Consider the following 22,479-nt stretch of genomic DNA (forward strand, 5'->3'; position numbering starts at 1 on the left):
AAAGACACATCTGGCCCAGCACCCTGTTCTCACAATAGCTAAACGCCCCTAAGAACCTGGAAATCTAGATAGACTGCCACTGGGCCTGGAGGTTCCATCAGGACATAAGAAGAGCTCAGAGGCAGAGCATAGCTATCATGGTTAGCAGCCTTCTCCTCCATGAATTTGTCTTTTAAAGGAATCCAGGTTGGTGTTCCCCACTGCGTCCTGCAGGAGCAAGTTCCAGAGTTTAAATGCATGTCCTCAGATGGATCACAGACGCACCCGTTTGTCCTCAAGCCAGACTCTTCCAAGCAGTCTCCAGTGTGTGTGTGTGTGTGTGTGAGAGAGAAGAGCTATTTTATTCCCTGCTTGGTGGGGGAGGCAGCCAGGCTTTTAAAAGCGCACAACCCCAAAGCAGCCAGGGTTGGGGCCCAGGGAATCGGCTCTGAGCTGGACGTGTGAGGAGTGTGTCTCTTGGAAGGAGAGCCAAGTCTCTGCGCTTGCCAGATGCCACCAGCCATATTGATGGCTGCCCAGAAGGAGGAGGGGGGGAGGGACTGCAAAGCCAAGAATGAATGGAGCAGCCAAGCTGTTGGGGAAACAGATGATCAGCGGAGGAAGGTGGCTCTAGTCTTTTGCCCCCTCCCCACCAGGCACCTGGAACATATGCTGGAGGGGAGAGGGTATGTTTAGCCTGGAGAAGAGAAGACCGAGAGGTGCAAGCAGGATAGCTCAGTTGGTTAGAGCATGGTGCTGATAATGCCAAGGTTGCAGGTTCGATCCCCGAACGGGACAGCTGCATATTTCTGCATTGTGGGACTTGATGGTCGCCAGGGTCCCTTCCAACTCTACAATTCTATGATAGGCATCTTCAGAAGAAGTCTACTGTCCAGATCTGCCCTGGTCAGACCCCACCTGGAGTGTGGTGGGGCACTGCAGTTTAAGAAGGCTATTGGCAAGCTGGAAGGTGGGCAGAGGAGGATGACAGAGATTATCAAGGGTCCAAGCCTTTGGAGGAAAGGTTGAGGGCATTGGTTATATTTAGCCTGGAGAAGAAAAGTGATATGATAGCCATCTTCAAATATCTGATGGGCTCTCACTGGGAAGATGGAGCCAGTTTCTTTTCTGCTGCTCCAGAGGGTTGGACCCAGACCAAAGGATTCAAATGGCAAGAAAGGAGATTCTGACAAGGAACAACTTTCTGAGCATAGGATCTGTTCCACAGTGGAGGATTCTCCTTCCACAGCAGTGGATTCTCCATCACTGGAGGATTTTCAACAGAGGTTGGACAGCGATCAGTCAGGGACTCTTTTAGCTGTGATTCCTGCATTGCAGGAGTTGGGCTAGATGCCCTTCCAACTCTACAATTCGAGGTTTGCATGATTCTTTGGTGCAGAAGGAACTGTTCAAGCTGTCCCAGGACCAGGCCACGAACCTCCTTGGCAGGAGAGCGCTGGATCTCGTTGCTCACACCAACCCATGCTAAAGAATATTCTAAGGGTGGGGGGCACTTCCTTTCTGGCCAGATAAGCAACAATGAACATAGGAAGAGTCCTGGGATGGCTCAGTCGAAAAGAAGCCGATTTCTAGTCCAGCATCCAGTCCTCAAAATGGCCAACCAGACACCTCTTCCAGGAAGCCCATAATCAGGGCCTGAGCGCCAGAGCAACTGTCTCCCCACTTGGGATCCCCAGCAAGTAGGATTCAGAGGCAGACCATAGTCATTGTAGCTAATTGTCATCGACAGCCCTTCTGTCCAGTCCTCTTTTAAAACCATCCAAGCCGGCGGCCATCACTGACTCCTGGGGCAGTGAGTTCCATCATTTAACTATGCATTGCATTAAGAAGGACTTTCTTATGCCTGCCCTGAATTTCCTAGCATTTCTCCTTTTTCTCCAAGGAGCTCAAAGGAGTGTACATGGTTCTCCCCTCTCCCCTCAATTAATTCCCACAACAACCCTGTGAGGCAGGCTAGGCTGAGAGGCAGCGACTGGCCTCCAAGTCACCCAGTGAATGTCATGACCGAGTGGGGATTTGAACTCAGGTCTCCCATGTCCTAGTCCGATAATGTAAACCACTTTGCAACACAGCCTCTCTTGAGATGTAGCTCTGGCCTGGAAAGTCAAGCTAGCTAACTAGCTAGCCAGCTAGCTATTGATTGATTGATTGATTGATTGATTGCATTTATAGCCCACCTTTTTTTCCTCCCAGGTTCTCCTGCCCACAACAACCCTGTGAGGTAGGCTAAGCCAAGAGGCAGCGACAGATCCAAAGTCATGACCTAGTGGGGATTTGAACCCTGGCCTCTCTCAGGTCCTAATCCAACACTACCGCTTTCTAAAGGAAAAAGCCCCAGATCTTGAAAATTTCCTTGCTCTAATAACCACCTCACTGCTTTCTGAAACTGTGGTTCTCCAGATCGGAACACAGGAAGTCAGACCACTGGCCCATCTAGCCCAGTACTGTCTACACTGACTGGCAGCAGATCTCGAGGATTTCAGACAGGAGAATCTCTCACCATTGGGGATTGAACCTGGGACCTTCTGCACTCAAAGCAAGTGTTCCATCCCTGAGCTATAGTCCTTTCCCTTAGCTTGCAGGACTACAACTCCCATTGTCCTTGACCTTTGACCCTCCTGGCAGGGCCTGATGGAAGATGGCAGTTCAGAAAAGCAGCTGGGAGGATGAAGGCTCCCCCTTCGCACCCTACTGGTGACAGCCGCCCTACCAGAGCGGTCCTACCTGAAGCAGTCGGTGTGCCAGTCCGCGTTGAGGGCCTGCAGATACTGGCCGTCGTAGATACTGTGGCTGCAGCTGGCGCATATCGGCAGATCGCTTCCTGGAGAGGAAAACAGAGGTGGGGGCAGGTTGAGTGGAGGGAGGTCATCAGCACAGCCTGGGCTCTCACTGCAGGATTTCAGTTTTTGCCCAAAACCAGATGTAGGCCTACAAACAGGGCCCTTGTCTGCACGACACTTTTAAAGTGGTATAGTACCACTTCAAACTGGCATGGCTTTCCCCGAAAGAATTCTGGGGATGGCAGTTTTGGCCTTGAGGAGCTGCAGTTCCCAGAGCCCTTAACAAACTACAGATCCTGGGAAGCCAAACAGGCTTTCAATGCATGTTGGATGTGTGGTGTGGCCTCAGAGAGGAAGGAGGGAGTCAATGCATAACACATATTTAAAGCAGTCCAAGACCACTTTAAACAGGCACGGCTTCTCCTGAAGAATCTTGGCAACCATAGTTTGCTAAGGATGTTGAGTTGCTTTTAGAAATACCCCTATTAGCCCCTACTCCCGGAACTACAATTTCCAGAGTTCCCTGGGAACAGGGATTGACTGTCAAACCACTCTGGGATTTGCAGTTTGGGGAGAGGAATAAGGGGTCCCCTAAAAACCCTCAGCACCATAACAAACTACACTTCCCAGGATTTTTTTGGGGGAAAGGCATGGCTATTTAAAGTTGCATGACGCTGATTTAAATGTATAGTGCAGAGGCACTCCAAAACTCCAGAGGGGATGTGGGTGATTTCTCACTCTCCCCCAGAATGCACCTCATCCTCCTGTGCCCCCCCAGAATAGATTTGTTTGAAGCAGTGCTCAAAGAAATGCAGCACGCACACTGAATGAACAAGGGTGCCTCTGAGAACACGCAGAATAACTTCCGTAATCCGAACCTGAAGCATGGCTCCGCCAGGAGCCTCATCCCTGTTACCTCTTGAGAGGGGGCATTGGGGGGGGGGTAATGGCAATTCTCCTGCACCCAGCTGCTCACAAATGCTGAGGCTAGCCCTATGACCTCCTTTCCCATGGCTGGTGGCCACAGATCGATCTCCTGTTTATATAACAGCAGGACTGTCCCCTACTTCACTCCCATAGATTGGGGGGGGGGGTGTGGGGAGAGGAGTGGCAGGGAAACCAGGGAGGCAACCCTAGAAATGGGGAACAGAATGGGGGGGGGTGATAATTTTTCCTTGCACCCAGACTCTGAACCTGTTTTCAGTAGCAGGCCTCCATGCTGTAACAATTACAGGGGAGCAAGGGTGTCTTGGAGCATGCACAGAGAGTGCTTTCTTTTTTCTTTGTAACCACAGCATGCCCACCCTCTTCTGGACCCAGATGCCATTGGGGTTATGAGGATCAGAAAGATGATAGGATTTGTGGGGCGAGGGGGACACCCTTCTTCCTGCTGTGAATGAGCATTTTATTCACCCTATCCTGTTCCACCCGTTTGCAAAAGGAGAATTCCCACACTCAGGAAAGGCTCTATGAATCCTCAACTTTCAGTAAAGTAGCGAAAATATTTGCGAAAGGAAGTGGGAAAGCATGGATCCTAGAATCAACCCCGAAGCCTTTTATCCAAACCCCACTTTCTTGCATTCCGGTCAGACGAGACTCCCTTGCCTGAGGCAGGAGGTCGGGAGAAACAGCACGCTGGACAGCACTCCCCGGATGGGCACCGGATTAACCTCCCCGCCCCCGCCTCCTAGGGTGAGTTGAAAGCGCAGAGACAACGGGCTGGAGGTGGGGAGAGAGGAAACGCGCTCTGCACGTGCTCAGAGACGCGCTCCCACTTAGTCGGCGCACGCCCGTTAAGGCGAGTGAAGGGGCTATGTAGGCCTTGGGGGCCTCTCCCAACCTTCCGAGGACCACTCCACAAGCCCCACTAGCGCACGCGCGTGAAGTAGATCTCTCCTTTCGCCCCCACCCCTGCCGGCCTCTTGCACGTGTGAATGCCCGCCACGCGTGCAATGCAGCAAGGGGGCGGCCCGGACGTTTCTCTCTTTCTCTCTCCCACCCCCTGTGGGGCTCAAGGTCAAGCAGGGGAGGGGGCGGAGGAGCCCCACACTCCGTCACCACCGCGCCCCAGGAGTCAGGCCAGAGGCCGGGCGAGGGGCGACGTGGAGTGGGGGCGGGGAGGGCTCTCTTCCAGGACCCACCTTCGTCCTCTCCCATGGGCTCGTCTCTCCAGGTGCAGCACAGGAGCATCAGCCTCATGCGGACGCCGCGCCAGACCCCCCCGGCTCGGGCGGCAGCAGCGTCGGCGTCGGCGTCGGCGTCTCCTCCCTGCGCTTGCCGGGCGGCGAAGGGGGCAGGGCGGGCAAGGCGGGCTGCTTGGTTGCGCCGGCTGCGGACTCGCCCGGGCCGACTGCGCGGCAGCCCTGGGAAAATGGGGCGGGGGGTGAGGAGGAGGAGGGAGGCGGGTCCAAAGAGGAGCCAGCCAGCCAGAGGGACCCCCCTTACTCCGCCCGTCTCCAGCTATAATGCAACGTGCGCTGCAAGGCGATGCAAGGCCAGGCGCCTCCCCTCTCGCTTGGACGGGGCGGGGGGCTAGAAGAAGCGGAGTCCCGGCAGGGATGCAGCTAGCCAGCCAGAACCGGACACACGCACGCGCACGCGCGCACACACACCCCGCCGCCGCGCGCTCCCTGGGAAGCCAAGCTGACGGAAAGGGAGGGGATGGTGAGGGAAGCCCTGAGTGCGCGCAGAGGGTCCGGGGGCAACGGCAGATAAAACCGACGGGGGTGTGTGTGAAGAGAAATGTATGATCTTGTGTCAGACCACAGCTAAGCTGTGATGGTCCACAGCTGACTGGCAGCCTCTCTCTCCAGGGTTTCAGGAGGGGATGGAGAAGGGGCCCCTGAGTATGTGCAGAGCGCCCAGGGGCAACTGCAGACAAAAGGCGAGGGGGGTAGTGCAGGGAAGAGGAAAACGTATTCTTGTGTGCCACCCCAATCTCTGAGCTGTGCGAGACGCCAATGGGTTCCAGGCACCTTTACCAAAGGTCCATGTTTCCAGAGTCAGATTTAGGGCAGCATCGCTGGTTCACCTGCACTGGGCGCCGAGCCAAGGGGACACCACAGGGCGCCACAACTGTGACATAGCGCACAGAATGGAAGGCAAGAGGCAGGGGACATCAGATTTTGGCCTTGCAGAGGGCGCCACTAAAAATTTGAAATACGAAAATTCACCCCTACCTGTTTCCTTTTAAAAATGAGGCATAGCGGGGACTCGGGTATTTTTATGATACATAGTTTATTTACACATACAGTGGCACCTTGGGTTACATACGCTTCAGGTTACAGACTCCACTAATCCAGAAATAGTACCTTGGGTTAAGAACTTTCCTTCAGGATGAGAACAGAAATTGTGCTCAGCAGCAGCAGGAGGCCCCATCAGCTAAAGTGGTGCAGAATAGTTTCAGGTTAAGAATGGACCTCCAGAACGATTTAAGTACTTAACCCGAGGTACCACTGTATATGCAACCTGAGCCTACGATGCAGCAGTTCCCAGCATTAACGCCCCAAAAGACTCTTGCTTCTCTGGATTCAAACAGACATCAGCCATTGTGCTCTGCCTTTTCCAGCCGGTCACTTTTTCTATCCTGCAACTTAGGTCAGATCACAGTCAACTCTACTTCGAACTCTTTGTCTTCCCAACTATCTCTGAGCTGAGACCCCTTGCATTTGGTTTTCCTAATGGCTTTTGTTCTCCATCATCCCAGGCAATTTCCTGGTCAGGAAACTGGCTTAGTTTATATTTTAACATCTACTGAATCCAGAAGTTCAGTGTCTGGCATCTAGAAACTTGTAACGGGGTGTGTGTGTTTCTGTGTCTCATAACTCATAACTCATAAACTCATAACAGTAGGAAGCTGCCTTGTCCTGTGTCAGACCAGCAGTCCAGCCCCATATGGTGGACACTGACCAGCAGCAGCTCTCCAAAGTGGGAGTCTCTACCTGGAGATGCCACCTGGGATTGAACCTGGGACAGATGTTCTCCCACCACTGGGTTAAGACTCCAGTCCTCATGGTTACCAACCAAGGACTGCTTTCAGACCACCAGTCTCTCTAGCCAGTGGGAGGAAGCAAGACTTATCAATACCAGTTGCCGGATGCCATGGTGGCCTGAGGGGGAGTCCCTTTCTACTTGAATCCTGCTTGTGGGCTTTCCCTTGGGACATCGGTTGGCCTCTAAAACTGCTGGCACATTTGCCAAGCTAAGCAGGGTCTGGTCTGGTTTCAAATTGGATGGGGAACTACGTGTTGAGATTCCAGCATTGCAGAGGGATGGACTTGGATAACCCTGGGGTCCCTTCCAGCTCAACAATTATATGAAAAGGAAACTGGGTTTGATGGGCCATTGGCCTGATCCAACAACCTCTTAGGTTCTTATCTGCTGTCTATTTTCTGGTTGCTAATGCGCAGCCATTTATAGAGGAAAAGGCTATCGATGGGTAGTAGCCACAATGGCTATGCTCTGCCTCCACAGTCAGAGGCAACAATGCTTCTGAATACCTGCTGCTGGAAGCCCAGCAGGGCCAGAGTGCTCTTGTGCATGAATCCTGCTTGTGGGTTTCCCACAATGGCCACCGGGTCACCAACTGTGAGAAGAGGATGCCGGTCTAGATGGCCTGATCCATCCGCTGGGCTCTTCTAAGAGTGCTTAACTGATGCATTTGGGATCTCCTCTTGTTCTGTTGTTGTATTTCTGCCTTTCTCAATTTGTACAGAGCAGCAAGCAGTGACAGCCTTCAATTTCTTCAGCTTATTTGTGTATGTGTCTCCTTTGTCCCCCTGCACACATTGCCACTGTACAGAACAACTTGGCAAAAAGGAGTCTTGGGACAATTGTGCATATGGCTATATTGAGATTCTTTTGATGTGTTGTTGTTGTTGTTATTTTCCACTAGAAGCGCTGGCTAACTTCCATTAAGAACGTAAGAAGAGTCTGCTGGTCAGGCCAACAGCCCATCTAGTCCAGCATCCTCTTCTCAAAGTGATCACCCCAGATGCTTCACTGGGAAACTCGCAAGCAGGACCAAAGCACAAGATCCCCCCCTCCCCTCTCCTCTGGTTTCTAGCATCTGGTATTCAGAAGCATTGCTACCTCCCAACTGCAGAGGCAGAGCATATCTATCATGGCCAGAAGCCATCAATAGTCTTCTTATCCTCCATAAAATTGCCCCATCTTCTGTTAAAGCCATCCAGGCTGGTGGCCATCACTACCTCCTGTGGGAACAAGTTGCATGAAGAAGGACTTCCTTATGTCTGCCCTGAATCTTCCAATATCCAGCTTCATTTGGATGTCCACGACTTCTAGTGCTATGAGAGGAAGAAAACCTTTTCCACTTTTCCTATGCCTTGCATAATTTTATAACCTCTATCACGTCGCCTCTTACTTGCCTTTTCTCTTAACTAAAAAGCCTCAAATGCCACAAATTTTCTCCTTCAACCCCCTTGATCATTTTGGTTGTTGCTTTCTAAACCTGTTCCAGTTCTGCAATATCCGTTTTTAGGTGAGGTGGCCGGAATTTCACACAATGTTAAAAATGCGACCGCAGCATAGATTGGTATGGCATTATGACATGGTCCATAGAAATTTCAGTTCCGTTCCCCAATGATTCCCGATGCTCTCTCCCCTCCTCAGTGTTGATTTCCTGCCTACTTTTGGTTCACTTGCACCACAAACACTGATATTTCCTTGTGAAATTCACACAGGTGCTGCAGGGTCCCTGCAGATTCGTTTTCGGCAGTAAGGTACAATTTTATGATTTTATTCTATTGGCAAACATGGAGTAACATAGTTCGTCTCCACCAGATGCATTTATTCACGTGTGGGTTTTATGACTAGGGAAAGAAAAATATTACATTTAAATATAATGGTCCTAGTATAATGGCAATCCAAAACAGTTCCTCTGTAATATTTTCCAGGATAATTAATTCTTCAGCTACAGTTTCTCCGATTTCTACTGTCTTGTTTTTTTTTTTCCTGTAGTGTTTTTTTATTGTTGGGACAGTTTGTAAGTGTGAAATTTAATAAAATGTATTTCTAAAACCAAACCAACACCATCATTTTCTCAGTTGTGTCATTGCTTACAGAAGTTGCCCCATTGCTGGGCATTCTGCAATAAAAGTTGCTTGACTCTCAGTGAAACAGCTCAGCTCCTCCTCAGGCTGCAAAGGAGCTGAACTGCTGGTTGCAAAGTGCTTTGCTCCACTCTAGCAAGCTCACCTCTGGATCTTTAATGAGCCCTACAGCCCAACTCCTCCCCCTAAGCTATAGGATCCAGAGAGGGCCATTTCCAAGTGTGCATCTCACTACTATCTATCAAAATTGAGGGATGGTATGAGAACTATCTTCAAAGAACTGAAGAGATGCCACATGGAAGACAGAGGGAGCTGGTTTGCTGCTGCTCTGGAGGGGAGGACTGGAACCAATGGATTCAAATTACCAGAAAGGAGATTTTGACTAAACAGCAGGAAGAACCAGAGCCCCTTTTTTTTTGGTCAGAACTCATTGGAACTCGATTCTGGATAGGGCTGGGTGATATCTGGTTTTCAACATTGTGATATATCACCACATACACATGCATGCATCATGATTCATGATATATTGCCAGGTCAAAAATTATGAAACCGATATCACGATATGGACTTCACACTGGTTTTGCACAATATATCGCCTAGTTCTGGCACCTCTCAGGTGAACACCATTGTCAATATAAGGGTGGCATTCATGGTGAGTTTGAGTACCTCTTTTTCTAGAAAAAGCACTGGGAAGAACAGTTTGGTGTTACGAGCTATTGGACAGTAGAACGGGCTCTTTCGGAAGGTAGTGGAATTTCCATCATTGGAGGTTTTCCCACGGAGGCTGGATGGCCACCTGTCAGAGATCTTTAGCCATGATGCACTGCAAAGAGTTGAACCAGATGACTCTGGTCCCTTCCAACTATACAGTTCTATGCATCTAATAATAAACAGTCACACCTGCCAAGATGCTCTCACTTTGCCCCTCTGCACAGGCTCAGAGACACTCAGTTTGTGTTTGCTCGGGTTGCTCAAGGGAAACTAGGTTCCAGACTGTACGTCTCCAGGAGGAAAAAGCACAAGAAATGTTCCTTTAAAAAGTTATTTATTAGTCAGGTTTTATTTAATTCTTTTTTTCCCGGAAAGCGGTTTACTGTTCCTCTTATAAAAAGTGTCCCATCCCAGTTACATCGAAGTGATTAAACATGAAGAGTCGTGGAGCAGGTCGGCCACGGTCCCGTGGGGAGGGGTGGGGGACCCCCAGGACGGCCTCTTTGCTCGGACCTGGACGGCGTGGCCTCTGGCTCTCTTGCTTGAAAGGCCGGATGTGGCCTGGGCTGTGCTAATCCGCTGCGGCCCTGACAGGCAGCAGCTGGAGGATTAAGGTTAATCCTGTTGGCACCGACCCCCCAGCCTGGCCTGCTCCCCCTCCCCTGCCGATACGCAGGCAGTGTGCCAGGGGAGGGGCTCCCATGGCAACCCAGTGGCATTCTCCCCCCAGAAAAAACTGGAGCCTGGAGAGAGAGAGAGGGGGCGGAGACTGGGAAAGGGAGTGGGGCCAACTGGCCAGTGTGACTACTGACCCCCCCGGACAGGGCTCAGGAGTGGGCTAAAGTGCTCGGGCATCTTCCCCCCTTCTCCGAAAGCGGCCCTCCTCGGCCGCAGCACCAAAGAGGCCCCCCCACCGCCCAGGAAGTGGACGGCTGGGTGTAGCACCAGTGAGAGAGGGAGGAGGGCTGTTTGGGGTCTGTGGGGCAAAAAGGCACAGGGCGGCGGTGACGATGGCGGTGGTGGTGGAATCTGCTTTTCTCGGGGTGAGGGGGTACATTCGAGACCAGGCAGTAGCACCAAAGTTCATGAGGTGAATGGTAGGCAGTCTGTCAGGGCTACTTCCTCTTGCGGCCTGCAAGGTGTGGGGAGAGGAGAATAGAAGAGGAAGACCATCAGCGGTGACACATGCCTTACTCACATCCCAGCTGCCTTTGAACTATTTGTATTATTTATTTGTAAAAATAGTAATAATAATAATATTACCAGCATACTGCAACATCAGAAAAATATATATGTCAAAGCAGTTTACAGCAATGAAACCATAGAACCATTCAAAAAGTTTGAAAAAGACATTGTGGGAGGATGTGTTCTGAATTGCCTGACTAGGTCTGGTGGAATTGAAAAGCGTTCAGCGCTTGCTGAAACTCCAGTGGTGGAGAGTTCCACAGGACAGGGTTGATGACATTAAAGGACATCTGTGGGGGTGATGCCTCGGGGGCTTCCATTTCACCCTGCCTCGTGGGTGGGCTGGCCCTGAGGCACCTGGAGCACACCAGAACTGGTGGATGGGTTCATATGGACTAGCTCCTTTGCTACCAGGGGTGTCCTTATTTAACCATCTTCTGGGCTGCTGTCAGGGCAAACTGTATTTCAGTTGCTGGTTCTAAAACTACTTTGTTTTTATTACCTTGTAATTTATATATTTTTTTAAACAATAATAATGTTGCAAGCCACCCTGAATCCCACCTTCAGAGAAAGGCACAATAAACACATTAAAATAAAATAAAACAACAATAGGAGGAGGAGGAGGACACTGTGTGTCCGGGGGGCATTTTTCATGGGTGGCTCACAGGTAGGGATAGTGGAAGATTCTGATGGACTGGAAAACAGTACCCCAAATTGTGTCCATTTGTGTGCTGATTCTCAACTTGGTGCGGAATTCAGGCAAGTGAACCTGTTGGTACTTGCTGTTATCATTTAAGTCCGCAAACATAACGTGATTGGTGGCCATTCTCCTGGCCCGCCCGCCCCTTTGAAAAAATAGCCAGACCAACAGAATTTGCCCTTTGACCTCCTGTTCCAATTAGCGGCCCACTGGAGGCCTATGAGACCCTCCCTGTACAGGCGAGGCCTGATGGGAAGAAGCTCTCCCCACCCCATCCCTGTTGCTAGAGCCTGGCACGCAGAGGTAGACTGCCTTTGAACCTGGAGGCTCTTAGAACAAGACAGAAACAGTTTGAAAGTGGACTGCTTCTGGGTTGGTGTGCGACTTACCTCTGTAGCCGTACGGCTTGGGAGGTTTGCCTGTGGAGAAGCAAGGGAGAAACACGGGGTGAGGTCACTCAAGATCTCCTGGATTCACCCTTGACCCCCCACCCAGCCAGCCAGCAGAAAACAATGCACTTACCACCATAGCCCAGCTGGCCAGGGACTCCACCTGCAAGCCCAAACCAGGCAGGAAAACTGGTTAGCCACACAGAGCAGCCAGCAGCCCCTCCCACATTCTGAACTGTGTGTGTGTGTGTTTGGGTGAGGGGTGCATGGCAAAGGTCACAGTGGGCCTCAGCAAAAGAGAAGCGGGGAAACTGATGCATTGCAGGGGGCTTGACTAGATGACTGTACTGTTCCAGGATTCTATGGAAACACCTAAGCATCTTGTTATATTTCATTGTATTCAGATCATTAGTATGGGACTCTTATCTCTGAGCATAAGAACATACAAAGAGCCCTGTAGCTGGATCAGGCCAAAGGAGGCCCATCTGGTCCAGCACCTCCTTCTCACAGTGGCCAGCCAGTTACCTGATATGAGAAACGCCCAACGAGGTGTCAAGGCAGGAGTAGGGAACAAGTCAGCAATAATTCACAAGGTGTCCGTGAAGTTAACTCTTTATTCAAAGGAACTAAACAGCTCCGGCCTAGTGAGCACAGCAACTGTTCCCGATAGAGCTTGCCCCAAGGAGGCAGTTGTGGGGACTGAAGGTCCCCACCTTCCCACAGCTGCCTAAGTTCTTTGCAAGCGATCTGAGGCTTTGTCGTCTTGCCCGCATTTCCTCCGCCCTCTTCCTACCTCTTCTGGTTCTGGGGAACCAGTGGGGAGGGGAGCTGGTCACAGCAGGAGGGGGAGACTCCCTGGCTTCTTCAGCAGACTGCCTCATCTCTGCCTCTTGGCCCTCCTCCTCTCCAGCCTCCGCTTCTGCCTCTGCCTCTGCCTCTGGACTGCTCTCTGAAACAGCATCTTCCTGCTCACTAAACCCTGTTGCCTCCTCAGGCCCTGACACCTTCTCCTCCTCGTCTGCTCCCTCTTCTCCCTCTGACCCACCACCAATCCCCTGGCTCTGAGACATCTTCCCTTGGGAGTTCCCCCACTGGGATCTCACACCACTCCTCTGCATCCAGTGAGTCTGTGACAGCAGAATTCAAGTACAAGAGCCCTCTCCTCTCCTGTGGTCTCCAGCAATTGCTATCCAGAAGCTCTGCTGCCTCCAACCATGGAGGCAGAACAAAGCCATCATGGCTAGTAGCCATTGTTAGTCCCCCCCCCTCCATGAATGGACCAAGCATCTTTCAAAGCCATCCAAGCTGGCGGCCATTACTACCTCCTGTGGGAGCAAGGCATCTTACGCTTGCTGGTTTCCCGCAGGCGTCAGGTTGGCCACTGTGGAGACAGGATGCTGAACTAGATGGGCCATTGGCCTGATCCAACGGGCTCTTAGATTCTTAAGTTCTTATGAACTGGTACCAGTGACAGGGTGTAAGGCATACCTTATGAGGGAGATGACCCCACTGAAGACCACCTGCTTGCCCACAAATTGACTGCTCCCCTGGTCTGTTTCAGCTCTTTTGTGGGTGTCAGCCATGATCAGGCCACTGCTTTCTCCCTGCACCTGGGTTTTTCAGGAACTGAACTCACCCCCCACCCCCTATTAACGTACCTGGGTAAATAGGAGACAAACCATAACCATAGCCAGCTCCGCCCGCTACAATGGAGAAAAGATGGGTGAGAGAGAGAGAGTCAGAAAAGCTTCAATATGGCAGGAATTCCACAAGCCTGGGACCCCAAAGGTCTAGTCCAACCCCTTGCAGATTTCCACACTCCTTCTTCTTGGGGTGAGCCTCCTTGGGGAGGGCATTCAACAAACAGGGAGCCACCAGAGAAAAGGCCTGTTTCTGTGTTGCCACCCTCTGGACCTCCTGTGAGACTCCTTCGGGTAGTGATAAAGCGGGATATCAAATCCAAATTCCTCCTCCTTCTCTTCTTCTTCTTCTTCTTCTTCTTCTTCTTCTCCCACCCATCTGTCCCCTCTCACCAGTTGGGTGGAATCGGTTCACACATTCCTATACAGCTCGGGGCCAGAAAGATAGGATGCTCTGAGCCTGGGTGCTCAGATCCTTGGGTGAGCAACTTCTCTCAGCCCCATCAACACCAGAGGCACTGAAGAGACAGGGCCTTTTCTGTGGCTGCTCCCAGATTGTGGGATTCCCACCCAGGAGAGGTCCGTCTTGCTCCCTCCTTGTTAGGCTAAGGCCTTCCTGCTTCGACAGAGCTTTGGAAACGGAGAGGCAGGCGATGCTGGCCAACTGGGTTGCTGCCAGGGCAAACTGGATTTTAATTGCCCGTTCTAAATGGGTTCTGAGATCTGTTTTTAATTATTGATTGTAAGCCACTTTGAGCTCCTTGGAGAAAAGAGTGGCATATAAATGCAGTAAATAATCATATGAATACATAAATATATAAGGTGCTTAAATTAAAAAGGAGTTAACCTTATTTCTTGCTTGTTCTAGAGAAGGAGCGGAAGTCTTACTACTGATACTAATGTAGCTGCTGAGTATTGGTGTTATTTTAAATTTTAATTCTGTTACATAACTTGTTACAACATTATTGTTTCATCAAACCATCAGAGATGTAGTGTGTGTGTGGGGGGGTGTTCCTCTATTTTATTTTCTCTTTCTGCTGAAAAGCTCTATTTAACATCATTTAGCATTTTTTAAAATGACAATGTAAATTAAGATATTTTCCCCTTTCAATCTATTCACAGTACTTTACAGTTTTCTTGCCTCACTAGGCTGTTCCTGTTCTCCTTCATATGTCATTTTTATTTTATTTATTTATTTTCCTTCCGTTCTTTTGTCTTGACAAGCAAGCATTTTGGATGTCTAATGATCTTGGCTACAAAGCATAATAATGTAATATTAGGTGGTTTGTTGTTTTTTTTCAAAAAAGACTTAGCATTTTTATTGTAACCAAATTTGTCTTGCACTGACAGCATTATTGAACTTTGTTCTATAATTTCTCTCTCTCTCTCTCTCTCTCTCTCTCTCTCTCTCTCTCACACACACACACACACACACACACATATTATATAATAAAGGGAATTTAGTTCATCAACTCACCAACTTGTGGAATGCCAGCACCATAACCTGTGATAGAAATAAGAAGACATTTGATCAGAATAGATGTTGTTGAGGGAGGTCAAATTGGGGTGTGTATCACACAACTCTGGCAACGCCCTGTTCGATATAGAAATATACCGAAAGTCTGAAATGTACATGTCCAGATTCAATGTTGCATCCTTAGGGGAGTTGAAGGCTTTTTTTGGGTGGGGGGTCCTTCTATGAAATCTCAAGACTTCGGTCAAACATACAATCCCAAATTATTTTTTTCCCATGGGGGTAGGAACCTCCATTAGGGTAAATTTGTCCTTTATGAGGCTCCACCATTTTACATCATGGGTGAAGAGTTTTAATTCATTTTTAGTCTGTTGTTATTTTAACTTTCCAGGTGTCTTAAATCATTTTTGCCATTTTTCCTTATCAATAAATTTATTGTTCTAGCTCTTTTGTACACAGCCTTGAGGGTTGTGTGTGTATATTAATTTTATGAAATGATAAGAAATAAATAAGAAGGCTTTTCAGCCCAAGGGCTGTGTTGCCTCATGAGCAAATTTGTGAGGGCCACTCCCAGTGGTGGGCGGAGCCAGAGGCAGAAAGGGGTGGGGCTGCAGATGTGAGGGTTGCCATTTTATGCCTGGCTGTCTCCCAGTCATTTGAAAGTCAGATATTTATACACACATTTCCTCTATCCAGGCAAATGAAGAGGCTTTATGACCTTCCAAGGACACATTCCAGCCAGGCACCGACACTCAAAGAGGGTGCAGGGCAGGGCAAAGAGGGGCATGGCTTGGGGCCAATCCTAAGGGCCAGACAGAGAGGTATGGGAGGCGCATTTGAGGTCCCCAATCTCTGCCTTGAACCTTGGAGCAATCTGGAGAGTTCTGAGGGAAACTGAGATCTGCCACTCGCTTTCCGCCATTACCTCAACTCCACCACGTGGTCCCAATTTGCTCATACCTGGTTTGGGAGGTTTGCCACCGGCTCCTGGGTACGTCAGCCCTGTGCAAGAGAGCGTGAGGGGAAATTAGAAGCTTGTCTTGGAAGTCAGGCTTGTGGCCTGCTGACCTCAAGGAAGCAGTGGGGCTGCCTCAGAGGGCATGGGCAAGCTAGGGGAGCTGGAGGCAGGACCCCCTAAAATAGGACCGTAGGAAGCAGATTGGGGCTGTAACATTTGTGGTATATCCAATACTATTTGAGGGGGGGGGTTAAGAAAAATGTGGTGCTGGTACTTCTATATTGAGAAAGGTGTCGTAGGTACCAGTACAAAATGCCAATGGGCTGCCCCAAAAGAGGTAATCATGCAGTAGCTTTTGATATTCATCTTATCCTCCATGATGAGAGTTTAATCCTCCTGCTTCGTCATAATTCTGACTCAGACTCTGGCTCAGGGGTGGTGAGCAGGGGAGGGGGAAACAGGAGTGAGGATGAGTAGCTACAACGAATAGTTGCTAAAACTGGGAGTAGCTACAACAGGGTGTAACTACAACAGTTAACAGATCCCATTGCCTGCTTCCTTGCAGGCTCTGGCTGGTAGCAACGACAAAGCAGAGGGTCAACTCACTGAGGCCACCGTTGGGTAAGGTCACCAAGACATCTTGCAAAGTCCCCTCACACCACCCCCAAATTCAGAGCACAACATTGGGGGCTTCCTTCCCAGTGCTCTGGCTGAACAATCTCTACGCACCTCCAGCTCCAGCACCACCAAGGCCTGCTCCCCCTGCGCCGGGGACCCCATATCCTCCTCGTCCACCAAAGCCTGCCAGAAAAAGTGGCTCAGTCATAAACCCACCCTCACGGTTAGTTAGAAATAAGCTCTATGTGGCGGACCCATAGTGTAAATAAAGGAACATGGAGGATACTGAAGTTATTCAGCCTATGACTGCCTGGAATGCTCCCTGGCCCCACAGCCCAGCCACCAAGTGATTTCGGATGTGTAGCCAGGACAAGAGGTGAGCCATGGAGCTGTCCATCTTGTCCCAAAGAATGCCCTGTCTTGTGTGGAGGCCCCTCTTCTCCCCTCCCTCCCCTTGGGTCTGCAGCATCGTACCTGGTACGCCAAAGCCACCCAGCCCAGCTCCTGGCACACCTGTTGGGGTGAGAAGAAGCAAGTCTTGGTTTATCAAAGGCATTTCTCCCCACTGCCGACCAGACACTTTCCATGTCTCCCAGTTCTTCAACTCATAAGAAGCGTCTGCCGGATCAGGTCCATCCAGCCCAGCATCCTGTTCTCACAGAGGCCAACCAGATGCCTCTTATGGGAAACAGGAGCACACGAGCCCTCTCCCCAGCTCCCCGCAAAGACTTCTAGTGACTGGTATCCAGAAGCTTTGCTGCCTCTAACTGGGGAGGCAGAGCACGGCCATCGTGACTTGTACCATCCATAGCCCTCTCCTCCTCCATGAATTGACTCAATCCTCTTCTAAAGCCCTCTAGTTTGGTGACCATCACTGCCTCTTGCGGTGGTGGGGAGTTCCACAGTTTAATTCTGTGCTGCGTGAAGATGGGCTTCCTTTTATCAACAGATAGCTAGATCTCCTGTGACTGTTTTTGTTTTTTGGGTGAGGTGTGGGCAGGTGAGTGGATAGGCAGAACTTCCAGTACTATCGTTATGATTATTATTATTTATGTCTTGCCCATTTCCCTGTTAGGGACTCATACGTACCATATTTAGGTGGCTTGGCCCCTGGTTGCAGTCCAGTTTGGGGGATTCCTGTGAGATAAGGAGAAGCAATCTGTGTCAGAGCCCCAATGCCCAGGGATCTCTTCTGGTGCACAGCAAAACTGGACTAGGAATCTTGTCCAGTGCCAATTCCCCAAGATCTGAGGATGAGGAGTAGCTGAGGGGTCCCTTACCTGCTCCAGGAACACCTGGCACAACACCGCCCCCTGGCAAGACGCCTGTTCCACCCCCTGGCAAGACGCCTGTTCCACCGCCAGGAAAGACACCTGCCCCACGACCTACAAAGAGGTTGGAATTAGGGGCAAAATTTGACCAAATTCCACCACCACCACCCATTTAGCTGTGAATTCTGCAGTGCGGGGAGGGGGGGATGGACCAAATGCCTTTGGAGTCCCCTCCCAACTTTATAATCCTATGATTATCTGCTCCATTATGACTGGGCCAGTTCAAGAAACCTAGGAACTGTGCTTTGTTAAGGGTGCGAGGAACTGTAGTTCTGTGTGCGGCAAACTACAGTTCTCAGGATTCTCCAGGTGGGAATGTGTTCTGAAGGTGTTTAAAATGAACGGTGAGCACACAGCTAAGGCCTCATGCCCCAGAAAGTTTACAATCTGAATCGTGGCAATGTGGGATGCTTCAGAGATGATCTCATGTTTTTGCATCTGGGAAAAAGCTCACTGGCTGGCACTATGGGGCAGTGGGCCAGGATGAGTAGAGGGGCATGGAAGAACTGGATTAGGTGGGGATATGAGATCAGGATGGGTGCAACGGGGACTCACCGTATTTAGCTGCCTTTGCTGCTGCTTTAGCTGCCGCTGCTCCCCCAGGAACTAGCGGAAGAACAGAAGGAGTCAGGATTAGGGCCAAACCCATTGGGATACCACGACATAAGAACTAAGATGACCCTAGCCCAGCTTCCTGTTCCCACAGTGACCAGTCAGATGCCCCCATGGGAAGCCCTACAGTGGGATCTGAGCGCAAGAGCCCTCTCCCCTCCTGTGGTTTCCAGCAATTTGTCAGGGGGCTGACAGAAAGATCAGGTCATTCACAGGTCAGAGGGGGAGACATGAGGCTAACGTGCAGTTAGTTTAATTATTAAGGAAAGGGGAAAAAATACAAGGAGGCTCATAAAGGCAAATGCCCCCCCCCCTGAAGAAGTTGCTTGAATTGGCGTGCAGCTCCTCCATCACGATCTAGCCCTCTGAGTCAGGGCTCCTCCCTTGTAATCTTCTGCTACAGCAAGCCCCAGGAGCCTCTCTCTGTGCCTGCCTAGCCTGTTGCTCAGCAATACGTAACATCCTTCACGTTCTAGGAGTAAATGGGGCCAGAGAGCCATCAGCAGAGAGGCTGGCATGATGGAGCTGTGGGAGAGATGCAGGGTTTGGCTCTCCTCTGTCGTAAGAGTTTGGATTTGATATCCCGCCTTTCACTCCCCTTCAGGAGTCTCAAAGCGGCTAACATTCTCCTTTCCCTTCCTCCCCCACAACAAACACTCTGTGAGGTGAGTGGGGCTGAGAGACTTCAGAGAAGTGTGACTGGCCCAAGGTCACCCAGCAGCTGTATGTGGAGGAGCGGAGACACGAACCCGGTTCCCCAGATTATGAGTCCACCGCTCTTAACCACTATACCACACTGGCTCAAGACTCACACTGTCGTAGCCTTCTTCCAAGCTGGGAACCTCATCCTCCTGCCCTGTGCTGGGCCACCAGCCTGCTTCTGTCTCTTTACGATACCTCAAGCTTCCTGCTTCTAGTACCTCCCAGCTTTTCCCCTCCTCTGATTTGCGGCCAGTATCCTGCCACCAGGACCCTGGATCTAAGTCATCTTCTTCTCTGCCTTCCTTGGGGGCTCTTGGGCAAGTGGCTTCCACCACTCTGCCTCATCCACCCAGTCCCTGATACAACTTGAGATGTGCAGTCAGCTAGTATGCCTTGCTTTAAGAAGTTAAAAGCAGCAGCTGTGTGCAGCCATCTAAACCGGGGCTGTTCTGCTGCTGCTGAGGAAAGAAATTTGTTTTCATTTTAAAAACCCTCATCATTATTTCAGCTTCCCATGAGCATCTCTTTGGGTTGGCTCACGTTCATTTTGTGTTGTGAACTGCTCAGGAAGCTTCTGCCCTGCATGGAGCCACCTGGAAATCTCCATGCCCCAAATAAAACAAGATAAGATTCTAAGTTGTTGGTACTTAAGGACTGCTTACCGCCACCAACGCCAACACCGCCGACTCCACCAACGCCGCCGACACCGCCAACGCCGCCGACTCCACCAACGCCACCAACGCCGCCGACACCGCCAACGCCGCCGACACCGCCAATGCCACCAACGCCTCTTCCTGCTCCTGTTGGGGCAAGGCACACTTTTGGAAAATGGTCCTGAGCCCCACCACACCCTGAGAACAGCACCTGGGTGGAGCCAAAGTCCTCAGAGGAAAACATTTAGATCAAAACTAGGAGAGGGTATTGCAGGCTCCCTGTTCAGCCTGCTCACTTCCTAACGCCAGCTGCATTCCCACTGGTGTTTTCTGTGTCTTCTTGGAATGAGGCTACATCATCAAAAGGGGGAAGGGCCTGCCCCAGTGGTGTCCATCAGGATTGATAGGGCGGAAGGCAGGGAGCCTACCAGTAGGTGGCACTAGAGCCAATGGCGGGTGGAGCCAACGCCTGGTTTTCTCCTCTTCCTCCTTACAAGGGGCAACATGGAGGAGGAGGAGGAAGAGGAGGAGGAGGAGGAGCAGGAGGAGGAGGGGGAAGCTAATAGGCAGAGCCACTCGATGGAGTGGTTGTAATTGAAGAAGGCAGGCAGGGTGGGGGCTGGCTGAGGGCAGTGGAGCAGCACCCTCTTCATTCTAATAGACCACCCTCCAAGAGCATCTCTGTCTGTGTCTCCAGAGTGTCGATATTTTTTACGACAGGAATCCAAGAGCGTCATGGAAATAGCACAAGCTGCTATTTGCAAGGCTAAAGAAAAACTGATCCGCATCTCCTTTGCCACCCTTATCTCCTGTGCTGGTTGGAAGTCTTGATATTTACTTATTTTCTACATTAATATCTCACCTTTCCTGCAAGGAGTTCAAAGCGGCATTCATGGTTCTTTGCCTTCTCGTTTAATCCCCACAAACAACCCAGTGAGGCAGATCAGGCTGAGAGATTGTGGCTGGCCCAAGGTCACCCAGTGAGCTTCCACCACCAACAGGGATTTGAACCCTCGTCTCCCAGGTCCCAGTCGGACACTCTAACCACTACATACCACAGTGGCCCTCCTTACCATATTTGGCTGCTTTGGCGGCTGCTTTTGCTGCTGCTTGAGCAGCCACGGGGCTTCCTGGCACTGAGAATTGAGAGAGAGAGAAAGAGAAAGAGAGAGAGAGAAAGAGAGAGGTGTCAGCAGGACCACCCGCACCAGGTCTGATGGCAGTGGTTGACCACCTTGGCCACTAGCCAAAGCTCTTCCCCAGCCCAGCCCATCTACCATTCTCCTCCCGTCCTTCCAGGACCCTGGATGCTTTTGAGCAGTGGGTGGTACACACTCATAGTAGATACCCTTTTCATCCAGATGTGAAAACCTGCCAGGAACCTTCCCCCCTCCACAACTGCCTCACATCTCCCATTGTCTTCAGGAAATGCAGAGAGCGGGTGTCTCATCACATCTTGATGCTGTTCCACAGAGCAGGAGCAGCCTCCATGTTATTGCAAAGACCAAGGTTTCGGGACAAGCTGCTCTGTTGCCTTGAGAAGGCATTGACTTCCCACAGAGAGGGGAACCTACCTAACCCACCGGGTGCAACTCCACCAGGTACGACTCCACCAGGTGCGACTCCACCAGGTACGACTCCACCAGGTGCCACACCACCAATGGCGCCATAGCCAGGCACCACACCAGTCCCTGCAGGAAATGACAAACAAGAGGTCAGATTAGCCATTTGCCACAAACCTTCAAATACCTGAAATGCCGCCCCCTGGGAGATGGAGCTAGCTTGTTTTCTGCTGCTCCAGAGGGGAGGTCCTGAACCAGTGGATTCGAATAAGAAAGGAGATTCTGACTCAACATTAGGAAAAGCTTTCTGAGGGTTAGAGCTGTTTGACAGTGGAACGGACTCCCTCGGAAGGTGGTGGACTCTGAAGCATTGGAGAGGTGTTGGATGGCCACCTATCAGGGATTCTTGAGCTGTGATTCCTGAGTTGCAGGGAACTGGACTAGGTGGCCCCTGTGGGTCACTTGCAATTCTACAATTCTGTGAATTCATCAAGACCTGCTGCTTCTGACTTTGTCTAGCCTGGCATGGTTAGCGGGGCCTTCATACCCTCCTCAAGAGCTTTTTGCATGGCTGGAGTGGGTCCCTGGCAATGCATGTTTGCTCTCCCACATGGAGGACAGAGAGGGCTGTGTGAGAGTGTGTAGAAATTAGCAAAAATCTACATGTGTTGCCCTGCCCATTTCTATTTATTTACTTATTTCTTAAGATTTATAGACTGCTTGATTGTAAAAAACAAAAGCCAAAAGCCAACCATCAGAGCGGCTTACAAAAAAGGAAAAACAGTAAAATTATCTCTAAGGAAATTAAGGGTTTCAAAAAGTTAAAATAATAATAGACAAACAAAAACAAAAGACTAAAACTTGCAGATTGAAACCTTTGCCTCTGGCCCTGCCTACCTCTGTCATACGCCCCCCCCCCCCCCTGAAAGTCTCCTGAAACAGAAGGGCTGAAAAAGCTTCTTTGCTCATGCTCTAGACTTTATGGGTTTTCCGTAATATATTAAGTGGCATCAGGTGGTCTGTCCAGAAGGCTGCTTCATAATCGCTTGATTTTCTTAAACAATCGAGCTCATGTTCTGTTTCCCTAAAGAGA

General features: G+C 50.5%; 2 protein-coding genes across 11 annotated transcripts in view; both read right to left on the reverse strand.

The window, feature by feature from the left end:
* LIMK1 (LIM domain kinase 1) overlaps window positions 1-5,352 on the reverse strand; it is a 36,389-nt gene extending 31,037 nt beyond the window's left edge. Inside the window, exons 1-2 of the mRNA XM_083714543.1 lie at window positions 4,922-5,352; window positions 2,725-2,821 (exon numbers count right to left, since the gene is read on the reverse strand). Coding sequence (XP_083570669.1) covers window positions 2,725-2,821; window positions 4,922-4,979 — 155 coding nt within the window. The 5' untranslated portion in view covers window positions 4,980-5,352. The remainder of the gene's footprint in view (window positions 1-2,724; window positions 2,822-4,921) is intronic.
* A 4,527-nt stretch (window positions 5,353-9,879) lies between these two features.
* Window positions 9,880-22,479, reverse strand: part of ELN (elastin) — a 57,564-nt gene continuing 44,964 nt past the window's right edge. For 7 of the 10 annotated variants that reach the window (XM_083714516.1, XM_083714517.1, XM_083714511.1 and 4 more), the window contains 14 exons: window positions 21,399-21,515; window positions 20,898-20,960; window positions 19,834-19,971; window positions 18,413-18,463; window positions 17,807-17,911; window positions 17,616-17,663; window positions 17,001-17,039; window positions 16,638-16,709; window positions 15,911-15,952; window positions 14,954-14,980; window positions 13,495-13,539; window positions 11,970-11,999; window positions 11,837-11,866; window positions 9,880-10,694 (listed from right to left, as the gene is read on the reverse strand). In XM_083714516.1, coding sequence (XP_083570642.1) covers window positions 10,678-10,694; window positions 11,837-11,866; window positions 11,970-11,999; window positions 13,495-13,539; window positions 14,954-14,980; window positions 15,911-15,952; window positions 16,638-16,709; window positions 17,001-17,039; window positions 17,616-17,663; window positions 17,807-17,911; window positions 18,413-18,463; window positions 19,834-19,971; window positions 20,898-20,960; window positions 21,399-21,515 — 824 coding nt within the window. In that variant the 3' untranslated portion in view covers window positions 9,880-10,677. Of the gene's footprint in view, window positions 10,695-11,836; window positions 11,867-11,969; window positions 12,000-13,494; window positions 13,540-14,953; window positions 14,981-15,910; window positions 15,953-16,637; window positions 16,710-17,000; window positions 17,040-17,615; window positions 17,664-17,806; window positions 17,912-18,412; window positions 18,464-19,833; window positions 19,972-20,882; window positions 20,961-21,398; window positions 21,516-22,479 lie in introns of all 10 variants that reach the window. The other 3 variants (XM_083714513.1, XM_083714510.1, XM_083714518.1) reach the window with 3 other exon arrangements.

The sequence above is a fragment of the Podarcis gaigeae genome (assembly GCF_964106915.1).
Source record: "Podarcis gaigeae genome assembly, chromosome: 15".
Taxonomy (NCBI): Eukaryota; Metazoa; Chordata; class Lepidosauria; order Squamata; family Lacertidae; genus Podarcis; species Podarcis gaigeae.